Source organism: Lissotriton vulgaris, chromosome 6, assembly GCF_964263255.1.
Source record: "Lissotriton vulgaris chromosome 6, aLisVul1.2, whole genome shotgun sequence".
Taxonomy (NCBI): domain Eukaryota; kingdom Metazoa; phylum Chordata; class Amphibia; order Caudata; family Salamandridae; genus Lissotriton; species Lissotriton vulgaris.
In genome coordinates, this window is record NC_141694.1 from 543,060,115 (window position 1) to 543,079,379 (window position 19,265).

General features: G+C 50.0%; 1 protein-coding gene across 2 annotated transcripts in view; it reads left to right on the forward strand.

Annotated features, from left to right (window-relative positions):
* TTK (TTK protein kinase) overlaps nucleotides 1-19,265 on the forward strand; it is an 848,854-nt gene that overhangs the window by 586,538 nt on the left and 243,051 nt on the right. For both annotated transcript variants that reach the window (XM_086926546.1, XM_086926547.1), the window contains exon 18: nucleotides 13,737-13,817. In XM_086926546.1, coding sequence (XP_086782672.1) covers nucleotides 13,737-13,817 — 81 coding nt within the window. The remainder of the gene's footprint in view (nucleotides 1-13,736; nucleotides 13,818-19,265) is intronic.

The window sequence follows — 19,265 nt, forward strand, 5'->3', positions numbered from 1 at the left end:
CGGTTCCGGGGCTGAACGCGACGCCGGAGGAGATTGAGCGCTTCCTCATGGCCAAGAGGTCCCTTTCTCCTCCGACGGGCTCCGCGGCGCCTTCGGGCCCAGCGGACCGGTCTTGGGGCCCTAGCGGGTCGGGGGCTCCGTCCCCGACGCCGTCAGGTGCTTCGGCCCCGCCGCCGCTGGCGCCTTCGGGCCCGGCGCCGCAGGGCCCCACTATCCCGACTTCGCCGGTGCCCTCGGGCCCGGCGCGCAGGGAACAGTGGCACCGGCGCCTTCGTCCCAGCGCCGCAGGACGCCGCTGGGCCTTCCTCGGGCTCTGGATCGTCACCGGTGGACCTTACAACCCCCCCCCCCCTGGCGTCGGTCTGTCAGGTGTCACCTCCGGCGCCGTCCTCGGGCTGCGCCGGCCCCGATACCTCCTTTGCTTCGGTTCCGACGTCAGGACGGCGCCTTTCGGCGCCGCACCCGACGTCGTTTGGAGATTTTTACTTCTATGAACCTACCTCATTCAATTACAACCCTGAATCTCAGGAGATGGGTGATGTGGAGGATTGGGAGGGGTCTGAGGACCCTCTGACCAAGGAGTGTCAGTCTCATGCTGACTGGGCAGGAGACCTTGGGGAAGCCAGTGGCCTGGACACCTCTCCAGACACTGGATTTGTCTCTCCTCCTACCGTGGCTTCGGAGGAGGGGGCTACCTATGGTGTGGTGTTGACGAGGGCTGCCAAGGCCTTGGGCCTTGAGCTCCCCGTCGCGGCCGTGAGGACTAACCTCCTCACAGAGGTCCTTAAACCGCAGTCATGCTCGGCTGAGCCTCTGCTGCCCTTTAATGAGGCCTTGACCGTTCTTTTGGGCACTTGGTCCAGGCCCGCTACAGGTTCGCCTGTAGATAGGAACGTGGCCAGACGCCGGCTCCGGGCGATCCATGTTTCCTGTCCTCCCACCCCACCCCCGAGAGTCTGGTCATCCAGGCCTCTAATTCCCAGACCGCATTCCCGACGGCCCCGCCGGACAGGGAATCCAAAAGGTATGAGAATTATAGAAAGAAGATATTCTCCTCCCTTAGTTTGGGACTGCAGTCTTCCAACACCGCAAGCCTCTTGGGCCGCTACACCCACTCTCTGTGGGAGACGGTGGCGGAAGTGCTGCCAGAGTGCCCGTTGGAGGTACGGGCCAAACTCGTCCAAGCCCTTGTAGAGGGCCGAGATGCAGCCAAGTATTCAATCAGGTGTGGGCTGGATACTACCGACTCGCTAGGCAGAGCGATGGCTACACAACAACAGAAAGTACAGAGTTCCCCGGGAAAAGTCAACTAAATGACTAACACTAACCTCTCTCTCATAGAGTTAAACAGAAAAAGTGAATGTTGTGAACCCTTTACGGAATTAGGGATACCTCACACAGGTCAACGGTTGGACGACTATTGTCATCCCACCCGATGATCGTCCAGCGTCATCATCGGTATCCTGCCCCTGCGACAGACTGGCGGTGCAATGCCTGTCGGGCAACAACGGATGCTGCACTTTGGCGGGGATCTTTTATTCCTTAGCCAAAGGGTGTGTGGGTGTGAGGGGCCTAAAAAAGTGCAATAGTGAGCGTGAGTGTAGTCTAAAAAAAGTCAGTAGAGTCCATAGGGCGAAATTTTAATGGCATGGGTCACTGCTTTATTAAAAGGAACGTTAAGGGGTATTGAGGCGAGACAATTAAAGTAATCGAGCCTCATTCAACCCTTAGTGAACGTGTGGTCAACATGTTTCTTGCCACTAAGGCAATTCATCAGGACCAAAAAAGTGCTCATATAATTGCTGTTGATCCCTCAGTGATCAGAGGAATCGAGTATACGACCTGGTGTGTGTCGTAGGGCAATCCTTCGTCCAGTCCCTCCCCGGAACTAGGCAGGAAAAAGAAGAAGAAGAAGAGTACAGTCAATAATATGTCTGTGTATCCTGGCCATCATAAGATGCAAAGATTACATGCTGGTGATGCACTACGGGGTATAGACGGGTATATGAAGACCCCATCATGGAGTGACATTCGAGAAAGAGAGAAGGTTAGAAGATAGTGTGAACGAGGAATTACCGCGTTCTATATGTGCAAACAGTGCTCATTGAATAGGCATGCAACATGTGTGCCCTGGAATTGGCATGCACAGTAGTTTATACATGTATCGTATGCCGTAACATGCCATGCGTTTGTTTCTGTGTAATACAGACAACTGTGAGTGTGCGCATTCACACACGAAAAATAAAATTATTTCGAGACAACAGGAAAGGAGAGAACCATATTATCACTCTGGCTCATGGATAAATGGCAACCGCAGATTAGCGCCAGTGTGGTAGAGAGTCCTTATCGTGAGTCACCTAACTCGCTGGGAAAACGGTAACAATGCAATCCTTACCCGCAGTCCCCGGGTTGGAAATCCCTCAAGCTGACCTGGTGGGGCCAGAACTGGGTGTAAAGTACCTAGAACGAGTAAACAGCACCGCCGAGTCAGGGAGTTATTTAGCGGCGCGGCTTACCGTCTACTGTAGTACCGCATGGATCCTCGACACGGCGATCAGGAAGAAACGCTCGCGGAGGTCCTTGCGTGAATCAGTGCGCCTTACCTTGTCAGTTGCTGGCAGAGGGCGTCTAGTCACCTACCCCTCCCACATCGGTGTAACCGCAGGACAGCCGGTGAAACCGTGAAGTGCCGCTGCCTCAGATGAGAACGGGAAGCGCGGGCACCGTGGAGGCGTGTCCAAGGCGTGTTGCTAGGCAACGGGACGCCGATGTGAAAAGCGATGATTACCCCAGATGGCAGAAAGGGTAAAAGGTGGGCGCCATCTTGGAACGGGGAGGTAGTTTACTAGATGGCAAAAATGATTGCTAGGGAAGGGGCAATAAGTTCGTACACAGAGCTCTCTGGCGCCGTCTCAAAACGGGAGGATAGTGTACTAACTGGCATTGGAGATAACTGGGATAAGGACAACAAGTCCAGGTACTGAGCTATCTGGCTAGCAATGTCCAAGGCACCGCATCATTGAGACCAAGTTCGTCGGTGTGCAGACAATGGACCCATCTCTGCTCCAATCTGAAGAGAGCTTGTTGGTTCATTCCAGGTTGACACTCGAGGACAGTCCAACGTATGTTCTCAGTAGAGTGGTTGTGTTCTTTACAATGGTCGTATAGTCTTGTATGTGTCTTTACACAACGGATATTACTATTGTGCTCCATGATGCGCTGTTTCACAGGGCGCATCGTCATCCCAATATAGAGCATCCTACAGGGGCACACAAGGACATAGATACACCTTGAGCTGTTACAATTGGTATGTTTATTTATGGTCCTGGTAAATTCCCCTTGAAGTTCAATGGTTTTCCCCTGGATAGTTTGGGGGCATACTACACAGGAGCCACATCTGTAATGTCCAGTGACTGGTGGGAGATCCCATAAGGTCTTGACCGGTCGAGTGCTCGATTTTTTCGGGCGGGTGTGGATCAGCGTGTCTTTCAGGTTCGCTGTTCTCTTGAATGCAAAACGTGGCCGCGACAGTTCCATCCCTGCGGAATTTAGGATCCCCCAGTGTGAGGTCACAGTCTTTTTGATGAACGTTGAGTGCCTGGTGTAGGATGTAACACAAGTAATAGTGTAATCTTGCTCTTTTGGGTGAACTTCGAGTAAGGCCTCTCTGTTGTTATTCAAGGCTCTTTTGAATGATTTCTTCAACAGTCGTGTGGGGTATCCCCTATCCTGGAGCTTGTGTTGCAGAATCTGAGCCTCTTGTTTGAAGTTTTGGACAGAGCTACAGTTTCTCCGTATGCGGAGGAATTGCCCAAAGGGCAGATTATCCCTCAGGGCTTTTGTGTGGTAGCTTTGATAGAGGAGTAAACTGTTTCTGTCAGTGTCCTTTTTGAAGAGGGAAGTGCTGATTGTTGCCGGTTCTAAACAAATGGTTAGATCAAGAAATGGTATCGATGTTTCGGAGATAGTGCCAGTAAACTTCAAGAATGGGTCTTGTTGGTTAATCCACTCGCAAAAGGCCTCGCAACTGAGTCGGTCCCCTTTCCAGAAAATCAAAATGTCATCGATGTAACGACGCCAGAGAGTGAGGTTCTCTCGGTATGGATTGTGCTCTGGAGGGTAGATATGATTCTTTTCGAACGAGGCCATGTAAATACATGCCAAGCTCGGCGCGAATGTCGAGCCCATAGAGGTCCCACGGACCTGATGGTACAACTGGGATTCATATCTGAAGAAATTTTCAGTGAGGGCAATATGGGCTAGCTCCATAATGAAGGCTATTGGTGTTGGAGACAGCCATTCTTCTTCTCGCATCAATGAGTCGACTGCTTCAAGGGTGGCTTGTTGTGGAATATTAGTATACAACGCCTCCACGTCAAGGGTTAGAAGCAGGTCGATGTCTTCTCTCCCATCGATATCAGCGATAAGGCGGAGGACGTCTCTGGTATCTTGTAAGTAAGATGGAATTTGTTTCACAAAAGGTTGGAAAAAGGCATCGCAAAATTGGGATAGAGGCTCTAACACTGACCCGATGCCGGAGACGATAGGTCTCCCGGGGACTGGAGAAATACCCTTGTGTATTTTTGGAAGGGTATAAAAATAAGGTGTGACAGGGTCCAGTGTCACCAAGAAATCTGCTTCCTTCTTACTTATCCACTCATTCGTCTCAGCCTCAATGACAAGACCCATAATGGTCGTGGGGAGCCGTTTGGTGGGGTCCTCCATGAGTGGTCTATAATGTGTTGTTTGCCAGTTGTCTCCTGCATTCGCGATCATAATCCTCGTAGTTTTGTATGACCGTGGCTCCCCCTTTGTCTGCCTGCTTGATGATGATGGACTCATCCCTGCCCAGACTGTTGGATGCTAGTCTTTCTGCAGTAGATAGATTATGGAAGGGTTTGGTGGTTGGTTTGTTCCGCAGGCTCCTAAGCACCGCCCGCTCAAAGGTTAAGACTTCTGGCGGTACCATCCCATCAGCGGGGGTGAAGGTGGAAGGCTTTTTTAGACCTGTGTCTTGACTCGGAAGTTCAGGTTGGTTCTCGAAAAAGGCACGAAGGCGTATCTTCCTGAAGAATTGTTTAAGCTCAATCATCTCTTGGAAGGTATCAGGGGTTGGGGTGGGGACACATCCAAGTCCCTTCTCCAAGACTTTCTTCTCCGTTGGTGAAAGAGTTCTGTTCGATAAATTGACGATCAAACTCGTCTCCCTCTGGATGTCGTGCTCCTGGTCTCCATTGCAGTCGGTACTGGTGTCTGGTCCTGCCATTGTACTCCTTTCTGCCCGCCTCGCTTTCGCCCTCTTCCTCTGCCCCAACCTCTGCCTTGAAAAGGTGGCGGATTAAGGGGGTAGAATTGCGGGGGGCCCTGTGGGTAGAAGGGGTATTGCCATGGAGGTGCCATATGGGGTGGTCCGTGGAATACTGGGCCTTGATGGTAGCCTTGTTGCCATGTACGCGGTGGTCGAGGGTTCTTAGAAGAATAGCCACCACTGGAATCACTGCTTGTCGATCCGCGTCTGTTATCACTACCTGAGTTCTCATCAGATGAATAGTTGTTCTTTTTCCCTTTGAAGTCATCCTTCAGGTAGGGATATACTTTTTCTTTCGCAAATTTAGCAATATCCTTTTCAAGTTTTGTTGTCTTTTGTTTGAGTAAAAACTCATGGTGGTCAGCCATTTCTTGGTTGATCTCCGATAATTTGGTCGTGAAGGCTGTCTTGTTATTCTTAGATATTGCGTTTTTCATGGTGGCTTCCAGGGCTGAGATTTTCTCTTGTAGTGCATCGGAAAGGCGTTTTGCTGTTTGGCTAATCAAAAAAAGTAGGTCCTTGGTGCACTTCCAAGATACTTGGCACCAATCTACTTTAAACCGTTTATCATCCAGAAAAAGTCTTGGGATTATGTTGACAATTAGGCCTTGCGGTGCTATGTTACTTCTCAAGTATTCGGTCATCATGATCCCATGAATGGTGATTCTAATAAGTTCCTTCTTCATCTCCGTCAGTGTGGTCCATTCATCGGAGGATGCACCAGATGTCGAGACCGGAGGATTGGTAAGAATTGATGGCGTTGTTCTTAATGCCTCGGCTATGGTGTCCTCATTGAAGCTAAGACCCGGGATATCCTCCATGTTAGTGAAAAGGTCCTTAATCCGCCACCTTTTCAAGGCAGAGGTTGGGGCAGAGGAAGAGGGCGAAAGCGAGGCGGGCAGAAAGGAGTACAATGGCAGGACCAGACACCAGTACCGACTGCGATGGAGACCAGGAGCACGACATCCAGAGGGAGATTAGTTTGATCGTCAATTTATCGAACAGAACTCTTTCACCAACGGAGAAGAAAGTCTTGGAGAAGGGACTTGGATTTGTCCCCACCCCAACCCCTGATACCTTCCAAGAGATGATTGAGCTTAAACAATTCTTCAGGAAGATACGCCTTCGTGCCTTTTTCGAGAACCAACCTGAACTTCCGAGTCAAGACACAGGCCTAAAAAAGCCTTCCACCTTCACCCCCACTGATGGGATGGTACCGCCAGAAGTCTTAACCTTTGAGCGGGCGGTGCTTAGGAGCCTGCGGAACAAACCAACCACCAAACCCTTCCATAATCTATCTACTGCAGAAAGACTAGCATCCAACAGTCTGGGCAGGGATGAGTCCATCATCAAGCAGGCAGACAAAGGGGGAGCCACGGTCATACAAAACTACGAGGATTATGATCGCGAATGCAGGAGACAACTGGCAAACACGACACATTATAGACCACTCATGGAGGACCCCACCAAACGGCTCTCCACGACCATTATGGGTCTTGTCATTGAGGCTGAGACGAATGAGTGGATAAGTAAGAAGGAAGCAGATTTCTTGGTGACACTGGACCCTGTCACACCTTATTTTTATACCCTTCCAAAAATACACAAGGGTATTTCTCCAGTCCCCGGGAGACCTATCGTCTCCGGCATCGGGTCAGTGTTAGAGCCTCTATCCCAATTTTGCGATGCCTTTTTCCAACCTTTTGTGAAACAAATTCCATCTTACTTACAAGATACCAGAGACGTCCTCCGCCTTATCGCTGATATCGATGGGAGAGAAGACATCGACCTGCTTCTAACCCTTGACGTGGAGGCGTTGTATACTAATATTCCACAACAAGCCACCCTTGAAGCAGTCGACTCATTGATGCGAGAAGAAGAATGGCTGTCTCCAACACCAATAGCATTCATTATGGAGCTAGCCCATATTGCCCTCACTGAAAATTTCTTCAGATATGAATCCCAGTTGTACCATCAGGTCCGTGGGACCTCTATGGGCTCGACATTCGCGCCGAGCTTGGCATGTATTTACATGGCCTCGTTCGAAAAGAATCATATCTACCCTCCAGAGCACAATCCATACCGAGAGAACCTCACTCTCTGACAGAAACAGTTTACTCCTCTATCAAAGCTACCACACAAAAGCCCTGAGGGATAATCTGCCCTTCGGGCAATTCCTCCGCATACGGAGAAACTGTAGCTCTGTCCAATACTTCAAACAAGAGGCTCAGATTCTGCAACACAAGCTCCAGGATAGGGGATACCCCACACGACTGTTGAAGAAATCATTCAAAAGAGCCTTGAATAACAACAGAGAGGCCTTACTCGAAGTTCACCCAAAAGAGCAAGATGACACTATTACTTGTGTTACATCCTACACCAGGCACTCAACGTTCATCAAAAAGACTGTGACCTCACACTGGGGGATCCTAAATTCCGCAGGGATGGAACTGTCGCGGCCACGTTTTGCATTCAAGAGAACAGCGAACCTGAAAGACACGCTGATCCACACCCGCCCGAAAAAATCGAGCACTCGACCGGTCAAGACCTTATGGGATCTCCCACCAGTCACTGGACATTACAGATGTGGCTCCTGTGTAGTATGCCCCCAAACTATCCAGGGGAAAACCATCGAACTGCAAGGGGACTTTACCTGGACCCTAAATAAACATACCAATTGTAACAGCTCAAGGTGTATCTATGTCCTTGTGTGCCCCTGTAGGATGCTCTATATTGGGATGACGAAGCGCCCTGTGAAACAGCGCATCATGGAGCACAATAGTAATATCCGTTGTGTAAAGACACATACAAGACTATACGACCATTGTAAAGAACACAACCACTCTACTGAGAACATACGTTGGACTGTCCTCGAGTGTCAACCTGGAATGAACCAACAAGCTCTCTTCAGATTGGAGCAGAGATGGGTCCATCGTCTGCACACCGACGAACTTGGTCTCAATGATGCGGTGCCTTGGACATTGCTAGCCAGATAGCTCAGTACCTGGACTTATTGTCCTTATCCCAGGTATCTCCAATGCCAGTTAGTACACTATCCTCCCGTTTTGAGACGGCGCCAGAGAGCTCTGTGTACGAACTTATTGCCCCTTCCCTAGCAATCATTTTTGCCATCTAGTAAACTACCTCCCCGTTCCAAGATGGCGCCCACCTTTTACCCTTTCTGCCATCTGGGGTAATCATCGCTTTTCACATCGGCGTCCCGTTGCCTAGCAACACGCCTTGGACACGCCTCCACGGTGCCCGCGCTTCCCGTTCTCATCTGAGGCAGCGGTACTTCACGGTTTCACCGGCTGTCCTGCGGTTACACCGATGTGGGAGGGGTAGGTGACTAGACGCCCTCTGCCAGCAACTGACAAGGTAAGGCGCACTGATTCACGCAAGGACCTCCGCGAGCGTTTCTTCCTGATCGCCGTGTCGAGGATCCATGCGGTACTACAGTAGACGGTAAGCCGCGCCGCTAAATAACTCCCTGACTCGGCGGTGCTGTTTACTCGTTCTAGGTACTTTACACCCAGTTCTGGCCCCACCAGGTCAGCTTGAGGGATTTCCAACCCGGGGACTGCGGGTAAGGATTGCATTGTTACCGTTTTCCCAGCGAGTTAGGTGACTCACGATAAGGACTCTCTACCACACTGGCGCTAATCTGCGGTTGCCATTTATCCATGAGCCAGAGTGATAATATGGTTCTCTCCTTTCCTGTTGTCTCGAAATAATTGTATTTTTCGTGTGTGAATGCGCACACTCACAGTTGTCTGTATTACACAGAAACAAACGCATGGCATGTTACGGCATACGATACATGTATAAACTACTGTGCATGCCAATTCCAGGGCACACATGTCGCATGCCTATTCAATGAGCACTGTTTGCACATATAGAACGCGGTAATTCCTCGTTCACACTATCTTCTAACCTTCTCTCTCACTCGAATGTCACTCCATGATGGGGTCTTCATATACCCGTCTATACCCCGTAGTGCATAACCAGCATGTAATCTTTGCATCTTATGATGGCCGGGATACACAGACATATTATTGACTGTACTCTTCTTCTTCTTTTTCCTGCCTAGTTCCGGGGAGGGACTGGACGAAGGATTGCCCTACGACACACACCAGGTCGTATACTCGATTCCTCTGATCACTGAGGGATCAACAGCAATTATATGAGCACTTTTTTGGTCCTGATGAATTGCCTTAGTGGCAAGAAACATGTTGACCACACGTTCACTAAGGGTTGAATGAGGCTCGATTACTTTAATTGTCTCGCCTCAATACCCCTTAACGTTCCTTTTAATAAAGCAGTGAGCCATGCCATTAAAATTTCGCCCTATGGACTCTACTGACTTTTTTTAGACTACACTCACGCTCACTATTGCACTTTTTTAGGCCCCTCACACCCACACACCCTTTGGCTAAGGAATAAAAGATCCCCGCCAAAGTGCAGCATCCGTTGTTGCCCGACAGGCATTGCACCGCCAGTCTGTCGCAGGGGCAGGATACCGATGATGACGCTGGACGATCATCGGGTGGGATGACAATAGTCGTCCAACCGTTGACCTGTGTGAGGTATCCCTAATTCCGTAAAGGGTTCACAACATTCACTTTTTCTGTTTAACTCTATGAGAGAGAGGTTAGTGTTAGTCATTTAGTTGACTTTTCCCGGGGAACTCTGTACTTTCTGTTGTTTAGACTTTCTGGGACATGTACATTGGACCCCGTTAAAAATTGTCCAGTCTTTGCTTCCCCCTTTTTTGATACAAGAGCGATGGCTACGACAGTGGCGGTGAGACGCCACGCCTGGCTGAGATCCGCCAATTTTTTCGGCAGATGTCCAGAACACTCTGATGGACATGCCGTTCGATGGCCGTTGCTTCTTTGGCGACAAGGCAGACCACGCACTTGAGCGCTTTGAGAACTCCAGGACTACGGCCAAGTCCTTGGGCCTCTCGGCCCCACACCAGCAAACGGGTGCCTTTCGCTCCTTTCGTGGCCAGGGAAGGGGCATCCCCACACGTGCCGCCAGCCACTCGCCGCAGACTGTCGTCCAGCTGCGGCGGCCGTGGAAACCGCTGCGGAGGCGGTCGGGGAAACAGGCGGAGTCAGTCCACATCTGCCCCCGCAGCATCCACCTCTAAACCCTCCTAGTCCGTGCTTTTTGGCCCATGTGACGCCAGTGGGAGGCAGGGTTCGCCATCACCACTCTCACTGGCGCACTGTCACTTCGACAGGTGGGTGCTGCAGATCGTCCGGAGGGGCTACTCCCTCCCCTTCGAGACGACTCCTCAAGCCATGCCACCGCAACACCACCGCATATCGGGGGATCACTTGCAGCTCCTGCAGGAGGAAGTTTCGGCCCTCTTGGCCAAGGGGGCCATCGAGCTCGTTCCTGGGCCGGAAGTAGGACGTGGTTGCTACTCCCACTACTTTCTGGTACCCAAGAAGGGCAAAGGGGGCCTGCGCCCTATCTTGGATCTGAGGAACGTCAACGGCTTCCTCCGGAAGGAGAAGTTCAAAATGCTGACTCCGGCTCAGGTTTTAGCTGCCCTAGACCCAGGGGACTGGATGGTAGCGTTGGACTTGCAGGACGCGTATTTCCACATCCCCGTCCTGCCGGCCCACCGGCGTTACCTGCGGTTCACGGTAGGCCACGAGCACTTTCAGTTTACCGTGCTCCCCTTCGGCCTTACCAGCGCCCCACGGGTGTTCACGAAGGTGATGGCGGTGGTCGCAGCTCATCTGCGCAGGTTGGGGGCCTTAGTCTTCCTCTACCTCGAAGACTGGTTGTTGAAGGCGGGCTCGCCCCAGACAGTAGTCAGCCACCTCCAGACTACGGCGGATCTCCTGCACCAGCTGGGATTTTCCATCAATGTGCCGAAGTCACACCTGTGTCCCTCTCAGAAGCTTGTTTTCATCGGAGCGGTTCTCGACTCGGCGCAGTTTCGGGTTTACCCGCCCGAACAGTGAGTTCGGGATTTACAGGCCCTGATTCCAATCTTCCGGCCTTTATTCCGAGTTTCGGTCAGGTTGACGCTGCAGCTTCTGGGGCTGATGGCCTCCTGCATCCTTCTGGTGCATCACGCTCGGTGGCGGATGCGGGCTCTGCAGTGGGACCTGAAGTTTCAGTGGGCCCAGCATCAGGGCAACCTGTCCGACTCTGTCCTGATCTCGGAGGGCACTGCAAGACAGCTGCAGTGGTGGCTCACGGACCGCGATTGGGTCAACGGCAGATCCCTCTCCCTTCCCCAACCGGAGCACGTAGTTGTGACGGACGCGTCCCTCCGGGGCTGGGGAGGCCACATGGGATAGGCGGAGATCAGAGGCCTCTGGTCTCCGGCGGAGTCCCGGCTTCATATCAACCTTTTGGAGCTACGGGCGATTCGTCTAGCACTGAAGGCATTCCTCCCGTCTGTCCGAGGGAGTGTAGTGCCGGTGTTCACGGACAACACCACCGCCATGTGGTACTGCAACAAACAGGGCGGGGTGGGGTCGTGGACCCTCTGCCAGGAGGCTCTGCGCCTCTGGCAATGGCTGGAACATCAGGGCGTGTCTCTGATGGTTCAACACCTGGCAAGTTCTCTGAACGCCAGGGCGGACGAACTCAGCCGCCGGTGCATGATGGATCACAAATGGCGTCTGAACTCGGACGTGGGGCAAGGTCTCTTTCTGCAGTGGGGAGAGCCTTGGTTAGATCTATTAGCCACCGAAGAGAACGCGCAATGTCATCAGTTCTGCGCGTTGGAATTTCCAAGGCGGCACTCGCTCGGAGGCGCTTTTCGTCGCGAGTGGAGTTGCGGTCTGTTGTACACCTTTCCGCCTATACCACTTCTGCCCAGAGTGCTGAAGATCAAGCGTGACCGGGCACAAGTCATCCTTGTGGCTCCGGACTGGGCACGAAGGTACTGGTATCCCGAGCTACTCAGTATGTCAGTCGATCCCCCGGTTCGTCTGCCTCTTCAGGAGGACCTTCTGTCGCAGCAGCAGGGGACGGTCCTCCACCCGAACCTGTCCAGTCTCCACCTCCATGCTTGGAGATTGAGCTGCGACAGTTGAGGCCATTTGACTTGCCTCCTGAAGTCTGTAACATCATTCTGGCAGCCAGGCGTCTGTCTTGTAAGCCTCCTTTCCTTTCAGTCCATCCGGACAAGGTTGTTTTACGAACCAGGCCCTCCTTCCTACCCAAGGTAGTCACGGCCTTCCACATTGGGCAATCCATCACCTTGCCCACCTTCTTTCCGCCTCCGCACCCCTCGAGAGAGGAAGAGAGGCTCCACCGTCTGGAACCAAAACGTGCGCTCTCCTTTTATTTGAATCGCACACAACAGTTCCGGGTGGATGATCAACTCTTTGTTGGATACGCGGGCACTAAGAAAGGGAAAGCGGTGCACAAGCCGACCATCTCCCGGTGGATCATCTTGTGCATCCAGGCGTGTTACTCCTTGGCTAAGAAGAACCCCCTGTTGGGCTGAGGGCTCATTCCACTCTGGCCACGGCCACTACAACTGCCTTGGGCCGAGGTGTGCCCTAGCAGGACATTTGTCAGGCGGCTACGTGGGCCTCGCTGCACACGTTTGCACGTCATTATTGCCTTGACAGTCAAGTCCAGAGGGATGGCTACTTTGGCCGTTCCGTCCTCCAGGACTTTCTGGTGTGATTATTGGTTTGCAGACCCACCACCACGGGGTTGGTATTGCTGGGGTATCTATTCTAAGGTAAGGAATCTATCACTAACGTGTCTCTTTCAGATGCTCAAGTTACTACTTGTGTAACGATATATCTGTAAGAGACATTAGTTAGTGATAGATTCCTTACCGACCCACCCATCCTCCCCGTTCTGCGAACCGATATCTAGGGTTAAGGTCATCCCCTTTCAGGACCCTAGTTTCATGGCACCAGTGTTGGTTTTTGGCATGGCTCTGCGCTTCTGGCGCGGAAAAGCTGTGTCTAAGAACTGACGTCAGCACGCGGAGGCGGCGTCTAAGTACTCCGACAACGTCATCACGGCGCCGACGACGGACGCAAAGCCGCAGACAACGCCTACCCACGCGCAAGGGTACTGCTACGCAAAAGTTTCCGGATCCAGTCTGACGCCTGGGGATATTCTAAGGTAAGGAATCTATCACTAACTAATGTCTCTTACAGATATATCGTTACACAAGTAGTAACTTGTGCATTCCTAATGTTTGGTTGTTTCGACCCCAATGATTTGTATCAGACAAAAATTAACATTTGAGATAAGAGTTACAATAGAAAATAACTTGTCCCTTTTTTGTGAGAAGTAAACAGTGTTTGCTGGTATCATAGAATATTGCTAAATAGGCATCAGCATTTGGCTGCAAATTTTCTTGCTGTTTAAACTTTATATTTCTGCTGGGTTTCTATTTATAAAATATCTTAAAACTGTTTTCTTTCAGGTTGGGACCGTGAATTACATGCCACCTGAGGCGATTAAAGATATGTCTTCCCAAGACGAAAATGGCAAAACAAGATCAAAGGTAAATATTTTGCAATGGTTTGCATAATTATAGCTACTACTACAGTGAAATTGCTTAATTGTGCATGATGAATGTAAAATACATAGCTTGTTTTGTGCACACCATCACTGCTATAAAAAATAATTTCTATAGATGCTTCAAACCGTAGATGCCTCATCATAGAATATTTCCTAAGGCACCAGACTGGATCCAGAAACCTTTCATCGGCAGTGCTTCTGCCAGCTACCAGGTGCTGCCCTGCAGGTCCGCATTGGCTGCATACCGCTGTGGAAGTGATGAAGCGGACCCCACGTAGGTGTCAGGTCTGCAGGCTAACATCTTTAGTTTTCCACACCTTCTGATGCAATGCTGCGTTCCCAATCTTGTTAGGTTTTTTGACAACTCCTAAATTGAAGTCTAGAGTGCTAGGGTAGAATGTCCACACCCAAAACAACAGGTTTCAAACCATGCTGCGACTGCCGAAAACAGATGTCAGTCATTGAGCCGCATAAGGTGTGTTTCTGGTTTCTGGCATAGTCCCAACTCAAAATCGTACTATAAATGTACCCCCATGCACCCGAAGGTGATCTGTTACCAGAAGATAAAGCTGTATTCAGCAAGACACAAAAAAAAGTTGTGTCCTTCACATAAGTCTAGCTCCCACAACAAGGCGTAGGTACAGACACTGTCTGGTTCCTGATGCCATTCCTTTGAGTGGTCAACTTTGCACTCTTAAGTCTTCTGTTAGGTTGAAATCAAAGTCCAAGCGCAAACATGAAAAAAGCAAATAGACTTGACACCATGCTGCCCTTCTGTCTCTAACGAAAAAGCACAAGTTCATCACTTTGTCAGTCGTATACCTTCTGGGTGTCCAATCACGGACCCAATTCCTTAACTGATATTAGTGTGCCAGAGTTTTCTGGACCATCGCCAACACCACAGAAAATTAAATCTCTCAAAGAGACCACACTCCAAATTTTTGGTCTGCTTCCTGCATCCTCTACTGTTCCTTCAGTCTCCAAGGAACCACTCTAACCCCCCAGTCTGGTTCCCACCCCTGATCTATCCTCTGTGCCGTCAGACCTTTTGGGACCGTTTACAGACCGCGTACCGACGCAAGTACAGACTTTCATGCTGGTTCTGAGATGTTAGTCTACCTCTTCTAAATTGACGCTGGTACAGACGCCACAAGTGCTCAAAGAAAATCTGGCATGGATACCAATCTCAGACACTAAATCTCTTAATCTCGACTGATGTTGTCTTCTGTAATCACAAAAGTGTAATCAGTCGTCATCCATCCTGATTCAGACCTAGGTCCTCTTCCATGTCGTACATGTCAGAAGAGGCACCATAGTCTCTTGGTTCTGACCCTGATATTGCCAGAATAAGGGGTACCCCAGTTTAGTAAATGAACATTGTTTGCATAATGTCCCACCAATTTTTACAGTATCTATTTTGCTGATATTGGAACTACTTTACCCATGCTAAATGGGTGTAAAGTGCCTGTGCTTCAATCATGTTGAAATTGGCGTAACCTTGAATGTCAGAGATAACTTTCTTAAAGGCCCTAGTATTTATTGTAGAACAACACTCGTCACCTGAAAAGTCTAATGCAACCAGTGAACTAGAGCACCCAATGTGCCATCCACTACAGTGTCCGTGAAACCATGGCTTCAGCCTACCCTGTGTAAACTGACTGCAGCAGCTTGAATCCTGCTACACAGACCTGTCAAAATAACTCTTTTCACCAGTAGATGTTGAATATTGACCCCCTAAATACGCATTGCTGCCCACAAGGCAGGGTAAATCATATTTTACTGTAACTGGAGCACATGAAAAGTCAAAGTATAGATTATGCACTTTAATTATAAGTTTTGACCTGTACCAGCTACAGACCCCATTCGAAGATTTATTTTATATTTAATAACAATCCATTCTATTGGTGAATAAGGTTTTGTATTAAAGAAACTGGAATTTTAAATTTTAGAAAATTAATTTTAGCCTGTCGGAGAGCACTGGAGGCTAATATACATTGGCTCTTCAGCTGCTGCTCAGCCTCTTCTTGGCCTAAATGAGTTGTGAAAACTTCTCCCAGAAAATAGGCAAAGGCTTGGGTGTGGGTATTCATTTTCTTCTCCTTGCTGGAACACAAGTTAAGGTGTACCCATGGACTTCATTAACTTGAAGAAGGGATCTGCCTTTTCACAAGTAAATGTAAGAATAGACCTGCGAGAAGCAGTCTTCGCCTTTCCTAGCCAGGTTGGCAGCAAACTCGATGGTAGGAGCGCCAGCCACAGAACTGGTTTTGATTGGGCACAAGGAGGTTACTGCTCTTTACCCTGTCCACACAGACTATGCATAAGGGAGAAAGGGTTTCTCCATCTTGAATTTTGGGAGTGAGGGGAACCTTTAAGCTGTTTGCAGAAGGACAAACTGGATAGGGCTGCCCCCAGGAACTTATGCCCCAGTAGTTGGGGAGTGCCCAGGAGTCACCCTATCCTCTAGGTGAGACCAGGCATAATTGTTCTACTCCAGGGCGCCCTCTGAGAGCACTTACTGGACATGTGGAAGATCAGAAGAGGATTATACTTTCTCTCTGTGGCCTACGATGAACCCGTGAGTGAACTGGACCTGCTCCTTTTGTTTCTCAGGACAAACCAATGTGGCTACAGAGACACAGATAGAGGCCTTTTCCATGAAGGGTCCAGCTGACTAGTGGGAACTGGACCTGGACTAGGCTGCTGATGGCCTCTGCTTGACACCCCGAGAGTCTCTAGGTACCCTCCCCGGAGGTCCTGTGGCCTTAAAAGTATACTGCCATTATTGTTTGGACACCAGAAGACTCACCAGAAAAAAAATTGGACTTTCAGTTCCACAGTGTCAGATTGGAGTTCAGCTTTGTCCTATTCAAAGGTCTCCCTGCCCCTGAAAAAAATGACACAGTTCCATTCTGCTTTGGGACTTGGAAATTTTTCAGCAAGAAATCTTCAAAGCTCCAGTGGGACCAACCAACTTCAAGTATATGGTCTTTGTTTCCATTTCTGAAGGTAGAATGTTTTAGCTCCAAACAAAAGTCTTGTGGTACTCCTATTCAAAGTACAGACTGTCCACCTACGTGAGATCACAATAAGTAGAAAAGTGGCCCACCTCCGGGCTCACTACCTTCTATAGTGTATAGGAGCCTTAGTATGCATCGATACCAGTAATGCTTGAGGTTCTATGTCTCAGTCCTGTGGAATCTTCAAAAGTAGTACGGTTGGCTTCCTTTAGAACGCACTATTGGAGGAAGCAGATAACACGTGGACAATAACCTTATTTGCATGGTTGTTGCATCAAATGCCATCAAATGGCTCCATTCTTTTCTATCAGAAAGAAGCTTTTCCGTCTTTGAGGGAGAGGTGTCATCCAGCCAGCTGCAATTGAATCATGGCGTTCCCCAGGGATCTTCCCTCAGCCCCACTCTATTTAATATCTATATGAGACCTTTGGCTGAGGTGGTTCTTCCCTGGGGAATCCAACTTGTTACCTACGCCGATGACACGCAGCTGGTTGTATCCCTGGTGAGGAACGATGCCCTAAATCAGGGGATCAATAATCTGACCCCGTGTCTCACCAAAGTTCTGGAATGGATGACCTCCTCCTGTTTGAAGCTAAATGGGACTAAAACTGACATTATGCTTCTGGGCTACAAAGCCCCAATTAATTTGGACCCTTGGTGGCCTCACTGCCTGGGACCCCCCCCCAGCACCCAAGACTCACATAAAAAGCCTGGGGATCTGGCTAGATTCCTCCCTTAGTTTTCACTATCAGGCTAAAAAGGTAGCTGCAACCTGCTACGGGCTGTTGAGAGTCTTAAAAAAAGTCCTAGACCTCCTGCCATTCGAAGCCAGACGATTGTTGGTCCAGTCGCTGATCTTGTCGCGGCTGGATTATGCAAACGCCGTCTATATGGGAGCTCCAGTCGGCACCATAAAAGTTCTGCAATCTGTGCAGAACTGTGCCGCTCGGCTGCTCATGAAAGTCCCCAAAAGATGCTCAGCGAAAGCCGCACTTCAACACCTCCACTGGCTGCCCATCAAGGGAAGGATTACTTTCAAAACATTGTGCTTGGCGCATAAGTCCATCTATGGCGCTGGACCGCCGATTCTGGATCCCCTCTTCTGTCGCCATCGATCAGTGAGATCTCTGAGATCCAACCAGCGGAACTTGCTGGTGGTTCCCAGGATAAAGCTGGCGCGGATGGGTGGCCGCCGGCTCTCTGTGCATGCAGCTAAAGAATGGAACGCACTCCCAGATAACATCAGGCATGAGTCCAATCATCTCGCTTTCAGGAAGCGTTTAAAGACACACTTGTTTCAATAGTGTCTTCCTGTTCCCTTGGTCTTACAGCGCTGGGATGCTCAAGAGTAGCCATGCGCTATAGAAGAAGGTATTCATTCATTCATTCAAATAGAAGGTAGTGAATCCGTAGGTGGGCCACTTTTCTTATTGTTGTAATCTCGCATTGGTGGGCAGTCTGAGCCACAATACTGGATGAGCAGTAGTCTGGTATAAGTGATCATTGTGAGAAAGTGCCCTCTTTCTGCATGACTGCCCCCACTTTTTGCTGAACTGCTGATGTACTTTGACTAAGTGTGCCCTGGGCTCCTGCCAATCAGGTACTCGGGGCCTATTTTCTTTCCCTAAAACTGCATTGAAGACCAAACCTAATTGGCACTCTCTGGCCACAGGTCAGTCCCTGGTAAATGGTACCACAGGTACCCAGGGAAGGCCTCAAAGGGCTGCAGCACTTTTTGTGCCACCCTTAGAGGCCCTTTACCTTTACACTCACACACTGCCTTTGCAGGCTGCATGATTTTGTGTGCAGAACAAAGTTAAGAGTCGACATGGCACACATCCCTGTGTGCCAGGCCTACAACCCACTGCCCTGGCATAGATCAGCCACCCCTTTAGCTGAGTGCACTATACCAGTGGTGAGGGTACAGGTGCATGAGCCCTGTGCCCTTACAGTGTCTAAGCCAATCCTTAGACATTGTAAGTACAGTAATGCCATTAAGAGTATATGGTGCTAGGAGTTTGCCATTACGAACTCCACAGTAGCATAATGGCTTTTCTGAAAACTGAGAAGTTTGCTATCAAACTTCTCAGCACATTAAACCCACACTGATGCCAGTGTGGGATTTAATGAAGAATTCGCACACAGAGGGCATCTTAGAGCTGCCACCTAAAAAACTAACTACCACTAGTGTCCAGGCTGAGTGGCTGCTTGCCAGCTGCCACCAACAGACATGTTTCTGTAACAATGCACATTATCCTGGGACGAGGAGCCAAGCCTCCTCCCCCAGGATGGGCAGGGTCCACGAAGGGGAAGCTTCAAAGGCTTGCCGCCTTTGTGAGCTTCCCCAGGCCTGTTTCTGCTTTCAGGAACTGGCACCCACCGGTTCTAACCCCGACTTTGTGCGAGAGAAT